This window comes from Cyprinus carpio, chromosome A1 (assembly GCF_018340385.1).
Source record: "Cyprinus carpio isolate SPL01 chromosome A1, ASM1834038v1, whole genome shotgun sequence".
Classification (NCBI taxonomy): domain Eukaryota; kingdom Metazoa; phylum Chordata; class Actinopteri; order Cypriniformes; family Cyprinidae; genus Cyprinus; species Cyprinus carpio.
This window is the reverse complement of record NC_056572.1, coordinates 17,102,944-17,122,016: the sequence shown is the minus strand read 5'-3', so window position 1 is coordinate 17,122,016 and position 19,073 is coordinate 17,102,944. Positions and strand designations below refer to the sequence as shown.

Below are 19,073 nucleotides of genomic sequence, written 5' to 3'. Positions count from 1 at the left end.
GGTTGCATGTAAACGTAGCCACTGTTGAATGATTTATTAGAAACCACGTGAGGAACTTAATTTGAAGAAGCATCTGCTTTACCTTCTGTTCTCTATGTCCTTTCTTGTCCCTCCAGAAGGGGAAGATTGACGAGATCAATCATCATTTCTCCAGTTTTCACAGCTATAAGTCACCACAGTACTGCATGGAGACTTGGTACCAGGTGAGCGTGGACATGTGTCCATCTGCGATGCCCAACAGTTTCCCGTCTCAATATAAACACGAGGATGCGCCGATCACACAGCATGTCACTTGCCCCGATGGACAACAGTCTGTTCAGACAAGCTGCAGTCCTGCGCCATATTGTTGTAGCCCTGCCTCCTACTGTGAGGGAACCACGCCCCCTCCAAACACTGGCCACGCCCACCCTGAGCTTGTGTCCGTCCCAGGCATGGACTACAGCATGATTCTAAACTCGGCCCCTGCACCACCTCGAACTCATGACTTCTATACATGTGTGAATGGCTTGATGCCTGATGGGGTGCTGCATCTGGTGCCCTGCCTGCCTGACATGCTGAAAAACACACCCTACCTGCAGTTCAAAGAGGGAGCGGAAGATGGCATGGACAAGAGCAGTCAGCTAGCAGTACTGCTGGAGAAGCAGATGGAGGCACTGTTGAGCGTGAGTGAATCAGACCCAAGCGAAGCTGCCATGCCTTTGCTACCTCATTCATCAGACACAAACTGAAAGCAAATCAGCAAATGCTGCAATGTCTGGTAATGACCATGCGACATACAATCACATGCCTCATACTCATACACTAACACAGCCCAGGAGTCACGCAGTCTGTTCTGGTTTGTTTTGATAGGAAATATGACTGGTGTTTCAGTTCAGAATGAGTGCATTTGCATGCAGGAAGGCTGATTCACAGTACATGCGTCAGCAGAGCATATGTTTTCACTGCTTATGTTAAGAAATAAGGTTGTTCACATTGAAGCATGAGTCTACTTTTGCAACGATGCTCATGCACAATTAAAGTAACAACACACTGTTGATGGACTAAATGAATATTATTTGAATCTGAAAAAAAGTTGTAGTTTTAATATGAATTAGAGAAAGCCATGTAAATTATTTAGTTACCATTCAGATGCATATTTCCATATTTATGTAAATAAGATTTTACAGTTATCAAGGTTGTAATATTTTTCAGTGACTCACTTCTGATCACCATTTAATGTCATAATGCTTATTTCTAAATGAAACAGTCACTGTAGTTAACTAAAAATCTCTGCATAGTAGGCAGAAACCCTCTCGGTGTGAATTCACATTTGAATTTGCTGCTGTATTTTCGCTCACGCTTGCAGTGTGAAACAGGCAAGAGTCACAGTTGTTTATTTCATACAGAGAGCACACAGATAATCTGCAGGTCATTGTGGGTGTTTGTAGTGAAGTCTTTCAGTCAGGACAGTCGTGGTGTTTAATAAATGAAAGTGAGGCTGAGAGAGACAGACTGACTGTTGTTTCTCATGATGATCCTTCAGCCGATAAACATCAAACCATTAAATATAGTGTCTTTCATTACTGCAGTTCATGTCAGGAGAGAGAAGCATCAGTAAATCACCATATAAATGGAGCTTGAATCTAAAACATGAGCTTCAACAGAATATGCTGTTTGGTGGATGATGAGACTAGACGAAGCAAGAGAGAGAGATTATCATATAGAGGAGATCAGATCACAGACTTCATGGACAGAGCAGAATCTCGGGTCGAACAAGAAATGACTGAAATGAGGAAATCATCTTTATTTAATGGAAAGAAGGAAGAATAAAGAGGGAACTCTCAATCCGGTCACATCTCAACCATGACCAGTTAAACTCACACAACTCTTGATGTATAGTGGAGAAATATATAGCTTTATTTCAATAAAGATGGTATGGACAAGGGCCGTTGCCCATCAGTGTCCTCTTGCAGTCATATGATTCAGGATTTATTAAGTTTCTAGAGCCAGAGTCTCATCCAGATGTGCTTTATGGTGAAATTAAATGAGAGCAAAGAATGTGTCACTCAGTTTAAATGCTGAGGAATATGAAGAATACAGAAAACATCTATGTCAGCACTCAGATTCAAACCATCACAGTCTTCATGTCATTGTCATTTCAAATGAAACCATGCAGACTGCGTCATCTCTCATGGACTACACTGTAACACACACACATATAGCTGAACTCAAGGTTTATCATAAGTGATCACAGGGCTGTTCATGCCAAACCCGCTGCTGTGTGACAGCCTCTTGCTCGACAAATTTCTGGAGCAGGTGTCAGGAAACAATCGGTCGTTCGGGCTGGAAATAAAACACTCTCAGACCTTGAAAATCAGATAATGCAGGAATATTTTTGAAATAATGGACAGATGAGAGAACTGAAAAATATTCTGCCATCCACCCACTTCACTGTGGGTGAAGTGGGTGCTGTTGGATGTGTAGATGTAATTCTTATTTTATTTTTATTTCGTGAACAAGAAGCATTTACAAGCCATGAATACAAAAATATGCACACCAAAGACAACACTATGAGCACTTCACGAGACGAGTGTGAGTACATGAGTGTGCTGAATGTCAAACACTGTCAATGGCAGTGATCTGCATGAATCAGAAATGTGTTTCTGAGTCCCATCAGGATAAATATGAATTCTAAAGAAACTCTAAAGTTGTTGTATGGTTTGCTCGTTGAGCAAGTGATGATGTAATGAATGTATAGTTGTGATGAAGAGCCACAAGATGCAATCCCATTAGAGTGTTTCACTGATGCATCGTAGTTTATACACTGATCCTTAAACATAGACAGTGAATAAAGCAAAACGATCACTGTGTTCATAAGCAGCATCACCAACGGGCTGAACTGAATAGTTCATAATGGCCTCATGTCGTGGATGTTGAGGCTTTATTTTATTAGACTACAGCACTTTCCATGAATACAATGAACTCTGGAGTTAGTGTTCAAAGCATTAGACCCAAACCCCAACCTGTTTAGTAGGTTGAACTATTAACTATTACCTTACACAAAATTAAGCCAGCATGAAAAGTAGCTTGTTTTGAACTTCGTCAAATGTTTGAGCGACAGCATATTGTATGCAAAAATGTTAATTGAAATCTCTCTCTGGTGTAATTTGTAAATGTGGTTTTTATTTAATCAGTTTTAATTTTGACATTTGTTTAATGTTCATTGCTAGAAATGAATCAGGGTTTTAATTGTGTAACATGTATCCCAAATGTTGTAGAAAGTTGTAGCTAATCTTGTTTCTGCAGGTTCAGCACCTTCATTCGCTATACATGACTCCGTTTTGTACTGTATTCATGAAGAGTGCCGAATATAAAACTCTACTGAAGATAAGAAAAACACTTTATGATAAACAAAATTTTATTTTTTATATGTTTGTTTTTGGGTTTGAAGCAGTTTCATATGAGCTCTGTATAAAATAGTGTCATATATATATTTAGAGAGAGAGAGAGAGAGAGAAAGCGAGAATGTTACTGTAACTAGAATCTGTTTAAATGTGTGCGTGCAAGTGTGTTTGTGAGTATAAGCATGTGCACAAGTGTGTAAATGTGAGTGTGAGCGAGCGTGTGTGTGCACATAGTTTTATACAGTATGTGTGCATTAGAGAGACTGAAGCACTGTTTTTTGTTCAACACTTTCTCAGACTCATTTCAGTGTCAGTTCATGTTTTAGAAACATTTCCTCTTGATTTTCCTCTGATGGATTATTTGTCATTGGCTGTTTCTCTGTGGTGAAAGTGATGTGTCTGTGCCTTACTCGTGTAGATTTTTCCTGTTGTTATAAATGTTATCAACACTCCACTGTTATACCTGCAGATCAACTATAGAAACACATTAGAAAGGTGCATATATATTTTAAGAAAAATTTATAGAGTAATATGTCTGCTATCACAGAATTACAGTATATATTCTAATTATAACGTTTTTGTACATTAGATGATTTTTGTGTGCTTTCTGTAAGCTTCTGTTTCTCTTATAAATTTTGTCATCTGTGGGAAAAAATCACATTCCCATGTGGTCAAATAAAGATGAGCTGAAACGTGTGTGTGTGTGCGCGTGCGTGGTGTTTTTGTGGTTTACACACACAGTGAAGAACGTGGACAAAAACTCAAAATGATGTTCAGACACTGTGTTTGTGGCATTTCACACACATTGAACCATTGTGAACCATGAAATGTTAGAAGTTCAAAGAAATCAGGAGATCAGTTAATTTCAGACTGCATCAAATAATTAGAGAATAAATTTATTTGCATTCATGTGGAGTTCAGAGAATTAGACATTTAATTATGAGAGCAGAATGTGTGGTTTCAGCAGATAATAAGAGTGAGGTTTATCAGCTCTGGACACACGATCAGGCGTGAGCAGGTTATTCTGACACAGACATTTGGCTCACTGGTAAGAGTAGAATAAGATCACCTTGCAGGTTATGCAAGCGTTTGAGGATGTGTTGCATTTTTATAGTCTAGAAAAATGTTAGATTATAATGAAACAAAGTTGGAAAAAAAAGAAGTAAACAGTAGGCTAAACAAACCATAAAATTAACCAATAAAAAGATTAAGAACATAGATATGTAGATGAATTCTGCAATTTAGGCTACTGATAATGAAAGATGTCATGTATGTACATGTAACACTGGTCTGAACAAAGAGATCAACAAAGTAAATTTTCCTTTCGAATGTTCACGTCACGTTGCGTATGGGCACAACTCCTGTTTACCCTGGTACTGAAGCCTGATTTGTTAAGGTTTGTCAAGTCAAGTCAAGTCACCTTTATTTATATAGTGCTTTAAACAAAAAAGATTGCGTCAAAGCAACTGAACAACATTCATTAGGAAAACAGTGTGTCAATAATGCAAAATGACAGTTAAAGGCAGTTCATCATTGAATTCAGTGATGTCATCATGCAGCTCAGTTCAGTTTAAAAAGTATCTGTGCCATAATTTGCAATCAAGTCAACGATATCGCTGTAAATGAAGTGTCCCCAACTAAGCAAGCCAGAGGCGACAGCGTCAAGTAACCAAAACTCCATCGGTGACAGAATGGAGAAAAAACCTTGGGAGAAACCAGGCTCATTCGGCGGGCCAGTTCTCCTCTGACCAGACGAAACCAGCAGTTCAATTCCAGGCTGCAGCAAAGTCAGATTGTGCAGAAGAATCATCTGTTTCTGTGGTCTTGTCCCGGTGGTCGTCTGAGACAAGGTCTTTACAGGGGATCTGTATCTGGGGCTCTAGTTGTCCTGGTCTCCGCTGTCTTTCAGGGCTGTAGAGGTCCTTTCTAGGTGCTAATCTACCATCTGGGCTGGATACATACTGGATCCGGGTGACTGCAGTGACCCTCTGACTTGGGTACAGACTGGATATGGTGGCTATGGTGACCTTGGAATAAGAGAGAAACAGATTAATATTAGCATAGATGCCATTCTTCTAATGATGTAGCAAGTACATCAGGTGTTCCGGTTCCGGTTTACCTAATTAATGCAGCCTAAAAATCCTTTAACGGATTTGGATATTAGAAGCGTATTAGTGTGCTATGTGTAAGCCACAGAGATGGGTCTTTAATTTAGATTTAAACTGCAAGAGTGTGTCTGCCTCCCAAACAATGTTAGGTAGGTTATTCCAGAGTTTGGGCGCTAAATAGGAGAAGGATCTGCCGCCCTCAGTTGACTTTGATATTCTAGGTATTATCAAATTGCCAGAGTTTTGAGAACGGAGCGGACGTGGAGGACTATAATGTAACAAGAGCTTGTTCAAATACTGAGGTGCTAAACCATTCAGGGCTTTATAAGTAATAAGCAAGATTTTAAAATCTATCCGATGTTTGATAGGGAGCCAGTGCAGTGTTGACAGAACCGGGCTAATATGGTCATACTTCCTGGTTCTAGTAAGAAACTCTAGCTGCTGCATTTTGGGCTAACTGGAGTTTGTTTACTAAGCGTGCAGAACAACCACCCAATAAAGCATTACAATAATCTAACCTTGAGGTCATAAACGCATGGATTAACATTTCTGCATTTGATATTGAGAGCATAGACCGTAATTTAGATATATTTTTTAGATGGAAAAATGCATATTTACAAATGGTAGAAACGTGGCTTTCTAAGGAAAGATTGCTATCAAATAGCACACCTAGGTTCCTAACTGATGTCGAAGAATTGATAGAGCGGCCATCAAGTCTTAGACAGCATTCTAGGTTATTACATGCAGAGATTTTAGGTCCTATAATTAACACCTCTGTTTTTTCAGAATGTAGCAGTAATAAATTACTCATCATCCAGTTTTTTATATCGACTATGCATTCCGTTAGTTTTTCAAATTGGTATGTTTCGCCGGGCCAGGAAGAAATATAGAGCTGAGTATCATCAGCATAACAGTGAAAGCCCAAGACGCAAGACATGACAGGAGAGGAAACCTGCTGTGCAGCTCTCAGGACCAGGCTGATGCAAAATTTCAAAATCAAATAACTGTATAGCCTGGAACCACCGTGTTATATGAGCATTAGTATCCTTAATTCGGCCAAGCCAAACTAGTGCCCAGTGAGCAGTCTCCAATCTAAATTTCCTACCCATGAGGTAGTACCTGAAAGAGTCTAAAGCCCATTTAACAGCCAGGCATTCCTTCTCTACGGTTGAATACCGTGTTTCTTGTGGAAGCAGTTTCCTACTGATGAAAGCAACAGGTATCAAGTTTCCTTGTTCTCCCTTCAAATGCACAGCTCCAAGATCATATTGTGAAGCATCGGCCTGAACTGTAAAGGATTGGTTAAAATCTGGACTTTGCAGCACTGGTTCCTTGCACAAAGCATCCTTTAATTCCATAAAAGAATGTGTTGCAGTTTTTGACACCTTGGGAGTGAGAATGAGTTGTAAAATTGAAGCTTCCTGAGGAGCTATAAGTGAGGGTCCACAGGTGTAACCTATACGGAAGTCCTTTTCTTAGAAAATCCTGATGAAAGAAGCAAGGGAAGGAAATGAGGATGATGTGAAATAAGAAATGAGAAGCACCCCATGTTAATGTTTTTCTTCTTTTTAGTTTACCAGTGATTGGCATCCAGCTTATAGGTGCATTCCCACCCCTTCTGCTCCGGAATGTGCATCAGATAATAGATTAAAATAAAACTTAATTCAGGGTTCCTCAAATCTTGCCCTGGAGGGCAAATGCACTGCAGAGTTTAGCTCCAACCATGATCAAACTCAACTTCCTGTGATTTTCTAATGATCCTGAAGATACTGATTAGCATGTTCAGGTGTGTTTGATTAGGTTAGAGCTAAACTCTGCAGGAAAGTGGATCTTGTGGGCCAGATTTGAGGATCCTTGACTTAATCTGTTCCCTCTTTTCCCTACTAAATCTTATATACCACTCACATATTCCCCACACATAAACACACATGCACACACACAGATGTCCTGCCCAAGATGCAGCCTGCCTCCACTTAAGCTCCACCCATTTTTCTTAAAAAAAACTTAGTGTTTACTAACTGAATAGGTCATTGGCGCCATCTTTAGTCTCACAGTGATAAAAACGCCATCAGAAGACCTCAGCATTGCTGGCAGTGAAAATGTATAAAATCTGAGTCTCAGCAGTTAAAAGAAGGGAAAATAACTGGGAAAAGGGAAAAAATCCGGTAAAGACGCAAATATAGTGACATGTAGGCCCTATTTATTAATTTAAGAAGCCCTGAGTCATTGTATGAGTCCTGATCACACTATTGAAATCAGCCATAATATAATATAATATAATATAATATAATATATATATAATATAATATAATATAATATAATAAACAGCATGACAAATGTTACTGTGCTGTTTGAGCCACAGGAGGCACTGTTTGTGTTTTGTGATTACAGTTTTGATTTGTTTTTATCCTTTTGCCAGCTGGATAAATAAATGTATTTGTTGCTAATAGAAGGCTTTTAAGTGTGTAAACAGTTGAGAAAACTAATTATGAGATTTAGATTAAGACAAATGTTGGGATGGATTGATGTACAAATCAATTAGTCTGAACTACACTGAAGCAAAAATCAGACACAAATGTTTTATGTCCACATATAAATGTCTGTCAGGCAGTTTTCTGTATTTTCATAGAGTTTTCTTTATTTTGTCTGTGATGACTAGCAGATTATTATGCTGTACTGTCATAAGAGCTTCGGCCCTTTAAGTGACCCTGGGGCTGTTAGACTCCTCTGATGTCACATAGGCAGCCCCGGGCCGGTGGGAGTGTGAGAACCCTCTAAGTTTAGAGTCCAAACACACAGACGGACCTCAGAGCTGCTTGAGACAGAGCCCGACGACCACAGTCATTCAGGTCAGCAGAAACTTCATCTGATTAATTTTCACAGACACTGTTTGAGGTCATAGTGATATAGAAAAGACTTACAATGGTTAGTTTTCATTGTTCTGTAGCTCTTTTTACACAGTTACACTGTGTGTGTGTGTGTGAGAGAGAGAGAGAGAGAGAGAGAGGGAGAGAGAGAGAGAGACAGAGAGAGAAAGAGAGAGAGAGAGAGAGAGAGAGAGAGAGAGAGACCTCCCTGTTCCAGAAGAATCTCTGCAGCTGTCACTCTCTCTATATAGACACACACACAAGCACACACTCACAGGCCTTGTCAGTCTGTTGTTGTTGTCATCAAATGTGTTTATTTAACATGTTGTGTGTTTTCAGCAGTTACTTTAATTCCTTTAAAACATTTGATATACTGGTTCATGAACTAGTCTTCATAATGATCACGTCACTGATCACTAGTCAAACAAACTCTGTGCTTTTGGTTTTTCAGAACTTGGGAACAAGTTTAGTTTAGTTTGAGTTATTATATCATTAGAATATGATCTAATTAAACCTGAACTTTAAGTGATGATATGATCCTTTGACTATTTCTTTCTGTCTGTCTCTCTTTGTCTACCTGTGTCTCTGTCTTTCTATCTTATTCTCTCTGCCTGCTTATCTCTGTCTGTCTGTAGTGTGATGGCGTTGTCTGGTGAGAGCAGCGCTGTAAAGGATCAGCAGGTTCCTCATCAGGATGAAGCAGCGTGTGTTAATGTCATTCAGTCGCACTACTTGCATTGTCCTTCACCCAGGTCCATTACCATCAGATAACAGATCTCAAAAATGATTAAACCTGAACTTCAGCTGAACGTGATGAAGGTGAGTGTGTATTTGATCTCATGCAGCTTCTCCATGATGTCCGATTGCTTCTCCACCATATCAGACCGTTTCTCCATGATCTCTAGCTTTGATGCAGAAAGTATCTTCATGGAACCAATTCACCTGTCCTCCTCTATTGCTGCCAAGAAGATCATTAATGAAGGTCTGTAAATCAAGACCTTGTTTAGAAGGATCTGCTAATGGAAAGTTCAAACTTGATTACTTGGTTACATCATCACAATATACACTCAGAAATTGCTAGTAAATTTCACAATTACAAATAAATTATGGAAGCTTGTTTCCACCACAGGACTAAAAAAAATAATCCTGATTATAATGACTTATACTGTGTTTTTATGCGTTGGACGCTTCGTTATGATGAAGGAGTGGCCGGCGGGCTTGCAGCAACCACATGTGACGACCCCGGGCTGGACTCCACTTCATCCACGGTGAAAGCCGATCCGGCGATCCAGACATGTGGGGGCATGTTTAAACAAGGTGTTTTAGAAGGGTGTGGACAAGTCTTAACTTTTATAAAGAATATCTCTTTGGATTTGAGACTTTAGTCTTTGCAACTTTACAGATCTTCTTTATGCACCAAGAGCTTGTAACACTCCAAAGAGAAAGGAAAAAAATTTATCGCATCATATGAGATATAAACATGGAATTGCAAGGGGGAATGTCTTTTGTTTATATCTCACAGTTCTGAGGAAAAAAAGTTGCAGTTACTTTTTTTAAATTGTTATTCTGTGGTGAAATCAAGCTTCCATGCATAGCGGATTGAATTGAACATGAAAATTTGAGGAAGAGAAACTGAAATAATATTTTCTTGTAAAATATACTTGTTTTTGTTTTATTTGCTATTTATATAATGCAAATATAATGCACTTTTATTTGCCACATATAATGCAAATAGTTTTGTTGTATTTTAATTATAATCATTACTACAGTATATGCAGTACACATTTACTGGTGTTAGTGAGTCAGTCCTCACTACTACAAGCACTCATCTTGAACAAACCAGTTTAAAATCATGTGCGCGTGTCATCCTGCAGCGTTTGTAATTAGTGTGAATAGTGTTGTGGTGATGTCCGTGTCTCGTCTCTGTCATGACTCCATCCATATATCCTGAAATCCAGAGAGGTCAGGACACCAGTGACCCCTGAAAGCATGCTGGAATCAGCCACAACCAGCTGATGGTGGAGGATCTATATAACAGGGTGAAGGACATGATCGAAGACCGCAGCCCCTACAACACACTGTGTGTGCTGGACATCCAGAGAGCACTGATCCAGGTTAGAGGCTCCATTCAACCCTGTTGACAAGGTCTGGCCCAACATCTACATCTACATGAGTCATATGATGTCATGCTTGTGTCTGTGTGATGAGAGTGAGAAAGACTCACACACTCATATAAAAGGAATATAATGGGTTCAAGACAAACTCTCTTTCTGCGGGTCTTAAAAGGTTCTTGAAAAGTATTAATTTGGTCTTTCACAAATTAAAGCTTTAAAAGGTCTTAAACTGGAGCAGAAAGTCTTAAATTCATAAAGTCATAGCATTAAAAGTTGCATGTATTGCAATATATATATATATATATATATATATATATATATATATCTTCCTCAGTATTGTTGTTTTATTTTCCAATACAAATAATATCTGAACATCCTTAAATCAAGATACATTCACTTGAGAAGTAAAGTGAAGATATGAAGTCTTGTTTTCTGAGAAATTAAGCAAAATTTAGTTCATGATTAGAACAAATATCTGTCAATGGGAAATGAAAACTTGTTTTAAGTTTAAGTTGATTTTTCTGAGCCCATTGACAGATATTTGTTCTTGTTTTAATCGTAAAATCACTTCATTTTGATCAGTTTCTTAAACAAGACTTATTATATTAGTAGTTTTGCTACTCCAGTAAATGTATCTTAATTTAATAATTTAATTTAATTTAATTTAATTTAATTTAATTAATTCTTTAAAGATGCCATAGAATGCAAAAATATATTACACTTTTATAAGGTGTTTGAACATAGTTGTGTGGTCGCAGTGTGTGAAAACAACCAGCCTATAAAGTAGTAAAAATCCACCCAATCATTGTTTTATAATCCAAATAAATCATAAACAGTCTCTCCACATGAGCAGTTCCAGATTTCTCACTACTATGATGTTATACCATTTGTGACGCTCTCTGCCCTATTAGCATATACACAGTCCTGAGTGAGAAACAGCAGTCCACCATTACTGTTTTCTTGCTGTAGCTGCAGGAAGTACAATGTCAGTGCCAAAGAGCCATTAATAGTGTTGTGTGTTGGGATGCACCAACGAACATAGGAGTCTCCATAGACCTCTGAGGACAATTTTCAAATTTCATTTTCGGAGGAAATGTCTAATAAATAGCTAATGTTGCTAAAGCTACCATTGTCTCGGCCTGTTTTCACTAATGCTGCCTTCACGTGCTACCAGAATGACTGTAAATAGTAATGTGAAAGTTAAAAATTGCATTTGGAAGCGATGTGAGGCCAGTAACACAGTCACCACCAGTTAAACCGTAACAACGGTATGCCCACGACCACAAGCTCTTGAAGCTCTGCATTCTTCTGAAAAGGGAGGCGGGAGCACCAGCTCATTTTCATTTAAAGGGGACAAACACAAAAATGGTATGTTTTGGCTCATACCCTGAAAGTGGCAATTTCAACAAACTATAAAAAATTATCTGTGGTGTATTTTGAGATAAAACTTCACATACACACTCTGGGGACGTCAGAGAACAATTTAAAATATTGTATCAATGCATTCTATGGCACCTTTAAGAATCTGGATTAACAAACCTTTGCACTGGAAAACAAGACAAAATTACTGAGGAAGAACATCACTTAACTGCAGTGTGATTAGAAAGTTCAGTAAAAGTTATTTCCTTATTCTAGTATTTGTGAACAGAGCTATTTAACCTTAAAAAAAAATTATCTTTTGTAAAATGAGTAATGGAGATCTGTTGGAAGTTGTATTTTAAAACTTTGAAGCATTGCTTTTACGAGACCATAATGACATACTGTGTTACATTTAATTTACTCCTTAAATTTTTGTTACTTAATCTTAAAATTGTCTTAAAAAGACTTACCTTCATAAAACCTGTAGAAATGCTGCTCTAATAAATGAGTCATGAAAAGTGTTTATTTTCAGTGAGCTGCTGTTCTGTACTGCAGGTCAGTGGCTGTGAATAAAGCCCATCTCAAACGCCTCAGTATCACTCATGTGGTGAATGCCGCTCACGGCACGGGCATCTACACCGGTGAGGTGTTTTACCAGGGGATGAATATAACCTATATGGGTATTGAGGTGGATGATTTCCCAGATGCAGACATCTTTTCTTACTTCCGCACATGTGCTGAGTTTCTGGATGATGCATTGCTGACACACAGAGGTGAGTTTAGAAAAGGTTCTCTTCATTAATTATTCTGTCAAGTGGAGAATGAGCTTAAAATGACTTTTTTCCAACATATTTTTCTTTAGAGAAACTAAAGGCATGGTATGCAAATAATACATAAATAATTGTAGCATAAGTCAATGTACCTATCCATTGAGCAACATGCTATTCCTGTTGAAGATACACAAACAGCAGAAACCGAATTAACTCCGAGGCCTGGACTTTATTATGTCTCACCATAGACGTGCCTCACTCACTTATTTTTAGAGTTAGTGACACAGATAGTCAGCAACCTCTTCACAATCTGATTCAAGGAGAGCATCAGAAACTAATATCACATATGCTAGCTACCAAGATGAACTATTGTGTGTATTATGTGTGAATTATTAGTCTAGCACTGCTTCTCATTTAGTCTTCTCTTTTATTACAAAAATTGATTTTTCAGAATAATTATCAGGATGTAAACTCAAAACATACTTTCAAATCATTCAGAGCAGAATGGCTCATAGTACTTAATTTTGCATAATGAGGATCTGATCTGACATTACAATCTAATTATTCCTCTCTAAACATTATACTGCAATCCTGAGTCAGTGAACCCAGTGCTCAGTGCTCAACCACTAGAGGGCAGCAGGAACAGGAGATCATGTCGAAATTGAATGGTTGACCCAAAAATCATTTACGCACGCTTATGTCATTCCAAACCTGTATGATTTTCATTCTTTTACTGAACACACACATACACACACACAAAATATTTAGCAGAATATTAGAGACTGACGGCCTCAATCAACATTCACTTTCATTGCATCATTTTTCATACAATTAAACTTAATGACTATCATCATTCACCATCAGCTCTTGTTTCCACAGAAGAAAGAAACTCATATGGATTTTTGGGATTTTTGGTCGATCTATCTATGTAATGGTAAAATTAGAATTGGCATTTCAAAGTAAATAATGTGTAACTTCATTGGATGTGGTTGAAAATCTCCAAAGCTCTCCTCCCAGTTTTGACAGTGAGAGTTCATCTCCCTTCTTCACTGTCTCAGATTGCACCAGAAAGTGACTGTTTTCAAAGTTTGCCCTGCCTTTCTTTTTGTTTTGTACAAAATGTCTGTCTCCTTTACATTCTGTTCCTGACATCAAGCTCCAGGAGAGATTTAAGAAGGCTCTGCCCATGTATATTACTTAAGTAATAATGCAGTTTGATAATCCAGATCACTCAGTCACATGACTTCATTAATATTAATGAGTAAAGACCAGAAAAATTTGTTGGCCACAGGCCCTTTGGGAGGGCGTCTTAAAGGGATTCTCCATCCCAAAATGAAAATTTTGTCATTAATCACTTACCCCCATGTCGTTCCAAACCTGTAAAAGCTTCGTTCATCTTCGGAACACAATTTAAGATATTTTGGATGAAAACAGGGAGGCTTGAGACTGTCCCATAGACTGCTAAATAAATAACAGAATACTCCATCTGCCATCAGTGATTCAACCGTAATGTTATGAAGCGATGAGAGTACTTTTTGTACATGAAGAAAACCAAAAATAACTACTTTATTAAACAATTCCTCTCCTCTGTGTCTCTCCAAATCAGCGTAGCGCCATTTTGGCAATTCTGAGCTGTACACAAGCAGCTTACGCTCTTCTGTGTCAACCACACCACAAGGATACGGTTTTTTACGTGTTTTTATGGTTTGGTTTGAAAGCAAACAGCGCATCGACGCAGCGCGACTGACACAGAAGAGCATACACCATCTGCTTACTGCTCACAACTGCCAAAATGGCGCTACGCTGATTTGGAGAGACACAGAGGAGAGGAATTGTTGAATAAAGTCGTTATTTTTGTTTTCTTCGTGTACAAAAAGTATTCTCGTCACTTCATAACGTTACGGTTGAATCACTGATGGCAGATGGAGTATTCTGACGATGCTTTTCATACTTTTCTGGACCTTGTCACTGTTATTTATTTGGCAGTCTATGGGACAGTTTAATTATTCCTGATTTTCATCCAAAATATCTTAAATTGTGTTCCAAAGATGAACGAAGCTTTTACGGGTTTGGAACAACATGGTGATTTATGACAAAATTTTCATTTTGCGGTGGAGTAACCCTTTAACATAACATTTCCATTTTCAGTTGATGTGAGAAATATAATGAATAAGGAATTTTTTTTTTTTCTTCATTTAGGCAAGGTGCTTGTGGACTCAGTGATGGGCGTGAGCCGGCTGTACTTGTTGCTGCATATCTCATGATCTTCCAGAACATGAGCATCATGGAGGCCCTGCTGGAGATCAGGAAGAAACGTGCCACCAACCCCAACGAAGGGTTTATAAAGCTGGTGGGAGGCACAGCTAATGTGTAACGGGGAGGACAATGAGTCTTTGCTGTGTGACAGGAAGCAGCCAGCAGTGCGACCTGAGGACCTGGAGAGCGTGACCAGTGAAGATGTGCGAATGGTGACGGAGCACATCAGACGTTGCCCCCGTCGGCCCGCTCCTGATGCAGTGTCCACATTGAGCTGCAGCAGTTACTCCAGTCTCTGGAAGCAGCGTCTGAAAGAGATAGAGGAGCAGGTTGCTGCACAATACCGACTCAGAGAGGCTGACGAGGACAGTGAAGCAGGCCAGAGAAAAATTGATGACGATGTTGAGAGCATACTCTCTGACAGCAACTCCATGTACAACTTCTGCAAAAAGAACAAGAAAAAACTAACACCTTTGGAACGATGGAAGATTAAGCAAATTCAGTTTGGATGGAACACAAAAGACACAGTGGCAGAGGATGGAGTTAAAATGAAGGCTGAGACCGAAGATCCCGCTTCCTCACTGGAGGACGTCAACTTAACGGCCCATAAGACTTGGAAACTAAAGCATCAGAAAAAGTATGGTGGTGAAAAGAACAAAAATTCTGGAGATGAGTCGGGTCGAGAACCTGGCCACGATCAAGAGAGGACAGCGACGAGAGGAGCTTCTGGAGTGCACAAGGAAAACCCTTGAGTAGAGCCAATCGGTGTGTAGCTGGGAATCCGAGAGCTCTATGAGTGCCAGCATCCCGCTCTCTGCTTTCTGTGCAGGAGCCTTTCGATCTGCGAGCATCACAGGAGACGATAACATGTCTGTCTTGAGTGGAAGGTCTTCTGCCCTTTCAGGTCGTAGAACCCGATCGCAGCCACCTGTTCCCCAAGAGCCTCCTGCACCTCCTGCTGTGGTCATTGGCCCTAATAGCGAGCACATGGTTAACATCGCCAATATCCAAAACTGGATCGCCAACGTGGTCAATGAGACTCTTATGCAGAAGCAAGCCGAGATGATGATGGGAGTGAGTCTCGCCCCTTCCAGAGTGGGATCAGTGTTTAGTCTGGGTGCTGGACATGGAGTAGATGATGACAAAGCCTCAATGCTGAGTAGATCCACAGCCGAATCCATCATGTCTGTGGGTGGGAAGGCTCAGTCTGTGCTGTCAGCTGGTGGCAGGGACGACTCCATGCTATCTGCTGGAGGAGCATCTAACCTCTCCTCAGTGTCTGGGTTAGGCTCGTGTAGAAGCAAGATTACTACAACCAGTGTGCCGCTTTACAACCTTTTCCAGGACCAGGTGAACCTTCACAAACTGGACACTATGGAGAAAGAAATCAAGTCTGACATGCAGAACAAGATGGCATCCTATAAGGTGAAGAAGATTGCTGAGGACAACAAGCGCAGTACGTTATACAAGAAGAAAAAAACGAAGGAGGAAGATGGTGATGATGAAGCCAGTCATGGAAAGTCGAATGGATTTGATGATTTGGCAGCCCATTCTTCTGAGAAACCCAAACCCAAAAGAGATTATGGGGCGGTCAGGAATACTGAACCTTCCGGCTTCAGCCAGTAACCCCACCAGCAGTTTTGATGAATGGCTCAAAAATGTAAGACCTCCTCAAAGCAAACTTAAACCTTATGATGGAAACAGTGAGCCACCCAGCGTGTCTCGACCATTGTATGAAGGGATTGGGGAACCTTCAGAGTTTGTCTTCCCAAGCTGCAGGAGCCCAATTACAGTAAATGATGATGAAGAGGAGGAGTATAATTTTGTCTCAACATTTTCATCCATGCATCAGGCTGATGATGACATGGATTTGAGTCGAGATCCCAGTCCAGAGATTAACTGTCGATCTCAAGGGTCCCCACCTTCTTCATATAACAGCCTAGGTGAAGATTCTAGTTGCAGAACCAGGAGATTGTATGCTAGATATGAAGACGAGGAGAGATGCGGTTACCAATACTACTCAGCAAAGCAGAAATCTTCCCACGCCTCACTATATGAGAACAACAAGAGTTTGAGGACTGATAAAACAACACAGGAAGAGAAGGAAGATGAGGAAATATCTGGTTTTATTGCTCAAATTTAAACAGAGGGCGAGAGCACGGGTGGCAGAAGAAATGGAGGATGATGAAATTCTTTCTGCATGGAGGAAACAGGAGGAGTCAAAGTCACACGTTCATAGTAAAAACTAATTAAAAAAATATTTTATGCAAAAAATATAATTATCTATAAAATAGCATGTCTGTAAAGATCTATTGATTCGTGAACTGACAGGCTGACATTCATAGACAAAACTGTTCAGTACAAAACTCTTAAAACTTATTTGATATAGAGCTCCAGTCTATACTGTATATAAGTGTTCCAAATAGAAGATAACATCACTGCATTCATTATAAAGTAAACATTTTACAAAAGTCTCTTGTGTTCAGGCTTTTTGACAGAGAAGAACAACACACTCCTCCTGGCACACGGGATGTAAAGTTAAGAGCAAATCCCCAAATCAAGAATCTATCTATCTATTTATCTATAAAAAAAAATAATGTGAAGATATATAAAGAGATGTAAAGATATATAAAGATAATGTTGTGTAATGTATTGTGAAAAATAACATATTTAGCAGCTCTGGAGTCATTAAATGAAATGATAATATATAGGTATATAGTGAAAAAATTGTTCATTTAACACACATTGAAGGCAAAAATGGGCTAATATTTAAACTATTACACAGTGCAAATAATTTTATGAAACAGCAAAAATTTTAAAAGTTACATACAAAAAGTCAAACTTTGGTTTACATTAATTAAAAAACAACTTTAAGATTTGACATTTATGAAATGATTTCATTTCAAATCTGCCTTCATAGTACTTGTGTTTTATTCTTATAATTTTTTTACACAATAGATAGTCTTAAGTTCATTGTGGAGGACAGTTTAAAACCAACCAACAAACCACAGCTAAAGAAAGCATTTGTGTAATTGGACTTTTCTCTCAAAACCTGGTAGTTACAGAGAGATTTCTGGTTTATAATCTGGTAGGAGGGGTTTGTACACTCAGGAAAACAAACAAACGGGAGAATTTGAAAAAATAAACATTATTGAATTATGAATTATGTGGTTGTTCGGAGGTTTTATGTCAGTCAGGGAGGGGTAGGTGTGTGTGTGTGTGTGTTGTATCAGCGGTAGGCGGGGTTTCGGTCTCACACTAAATATTCAAAATGGCGGACAGAGGATCAACGACTCAAGATGAGCGCTCGACTGCAGGTAATTATTACATTTTACATATTCATATTCTCCATCCGCCTCGCGTAAACAAACTCAAACACACGCGCCAATCATTTGCAGACAAAACCAATCGCAATGGCGAAGATGTTTTATTATTTTAGAAATGTTTTGAGTCCGTCAGCAGCAGATGAGAGTTGTTTGTCCCGTGCAAAACTCTTATCATTTGAAATGGTGCGCGTGCGTGCTATTCACAGAATCTCGTGCTTTCATAACGTGTGGGTTAACTGTCGAGCGTGGTTCAAACTGCTCAGTTCGTTCGGGTTTTCCGCGCCGTAGTGATGTTTGTAAAGTGTTATGAGTGTGAGTTAGCAGCCGTGCTATCAGCGCGCTTTGTGTTGCTTGGCCGCGAGAGAAACTCAACGGCCGCATATTTGCATATTTATATGTTTGTTCAGCAGTAAACTAGCAAGCGTGATGTACAATAATAATTCATCAGTTTAATATGTGCGGCGGCGAAATAAAATGTATAGAAAAACTTCAGCCTGAGCTTTTCTTCTCTAGATCAACTGTTTTCCCTCAAGGCAAGCGAAATCCCCCAACAGGGTCTGTGCATCTGCGCGAGTGCGAATGTGTAGGGGATGATGATTATTTTCTCTTAACACGCAATAATGACAGAGTCTGAAATGTTTACCTTTCTCAAACGCATCTCGTGTTGATTAATTCTGGTGTGAAGTGGTTGTGGAGGAGCTACATAAAAAAAAAAATCCTAGGGAGTGAAAGTGCGGATTTGCATAACGTACTTGTTTAATGCTTTTAATTATTGTGCATAATTTAGACATCCGTTTTATTCCAGATGAGAGAGGCGCCACACTATTTATCACGCGGATTAAATATACAGAGCTGCTGATGAATATTCATGAGTACAAACGCCGTGTTCA

The 19,073-nt window shown here is 39.2% G+C and overlaps 3 protein-coding genes and 1 pseudogene across 9 annotated transcripts in view; all 4 read left to right on the top strand.

Moving 5' to 3' along the window:
- The window catches only part of LOC109058194 (growth hormone receptor-like), a 53,150-nt gene extending 49,071 nt beyond the window's left edge, over window positions 1–4,079 (top strand). For all 4 annotated transcript variants that reach the window (XM_042754015.1, XM_042754029.1, XM_042754044.1 and 1 more), the window contains one exon: window positions 117–4,079. In XM_042754015.1, the coding sequence (XP_042609949.1) occupies window positions 117–728 (612 nt within the window). In that variant the 3' untranslated portion in view covers window positions 729–4,079. The remainder of the gene's footprint in view (window positions 1–116) is intronic.
- Window positions 4,080–8,229: 4,150 nt separating this feature from the next.
- On the top strand, window positions 8,230–10,743 carry LOC109058104 (serine/threonine/tyrosine-interacting-like protein 2). The gene is made up of 5 exons (XM_042753997.1): window positions 8,230–8,340; window positions 8,994–9,110; window positions 9,204–9,340; window positions 9,562–9,675; window positions 10,317–10,743. Exons 2-5 carry the CDS (start codon window positions 8,998–9,000, stop codon window positions 10,334–10,336), a joined length of 384 nt encoding a protein of 127 aa, XP_042609931.1. The 5' UTR covers window positions 8,230–8,340; window positions 8,994–8,997; the 3' UTR covers window positions 10,337–10,743.
- LOC122134276 lies at window positions 10,407–17,917 on the top strand (annotated as a pseudogene).
- A 135-nt stretch (window positions 17,918–18,052) lies between these two features.
- LOC109057784 (POU domain, class 2, transcription factor 1-like) overlaps window positions 18,053–19,073 on the top strand; it is a 50,056-nt gene continuing 49,035 nt past the window's right edge. For 3 of the 4 annotated variants that reach the window (XM_042753890.1, XM_042753832.1, XM_042753815.1), the window contains exon 1: window positions 18,119–18,174. In XM_042753890.1, coding sequence (XP_042609824.1) covers window positions 18,157–18,174 — 18 coding nt within the window. In that variant the 5' untranslated portion in view covers window positions 18,119–18,156. Of the gene's footprint in view, window positions 18,175–19,073 lie in introns of all 4 variants that reach the window. The other variant, XM_042753856.1, reaches the window with a different exon arrangement.

Excerpts from the sequence above, each read along its gene's own strand:
- LOC109058104 (XM_042753997.1), top strand. The coding sequence starts at position 8,998 with ATGGCGTTGTCTGGTGAGAGCAGCGCTGTAAAGGATCAGCAGGTTCCT. Across the intron at positions 9,341-9,561 it reads CAAGAAGATCATTAATGAAG|GAGTGGCCGGCGGGCTTGCA; the intron begins GTCTGTAAATCA and ends GTTATGATGAAG. Across the intron at positions 9,676-10,316 it reads TGGGGGCATGTTTAAACAAG|AGAGGTCAGGACACCAGTGA; the intron begins GTGTTTTAGAAG and ends CCTGAAATCCAG.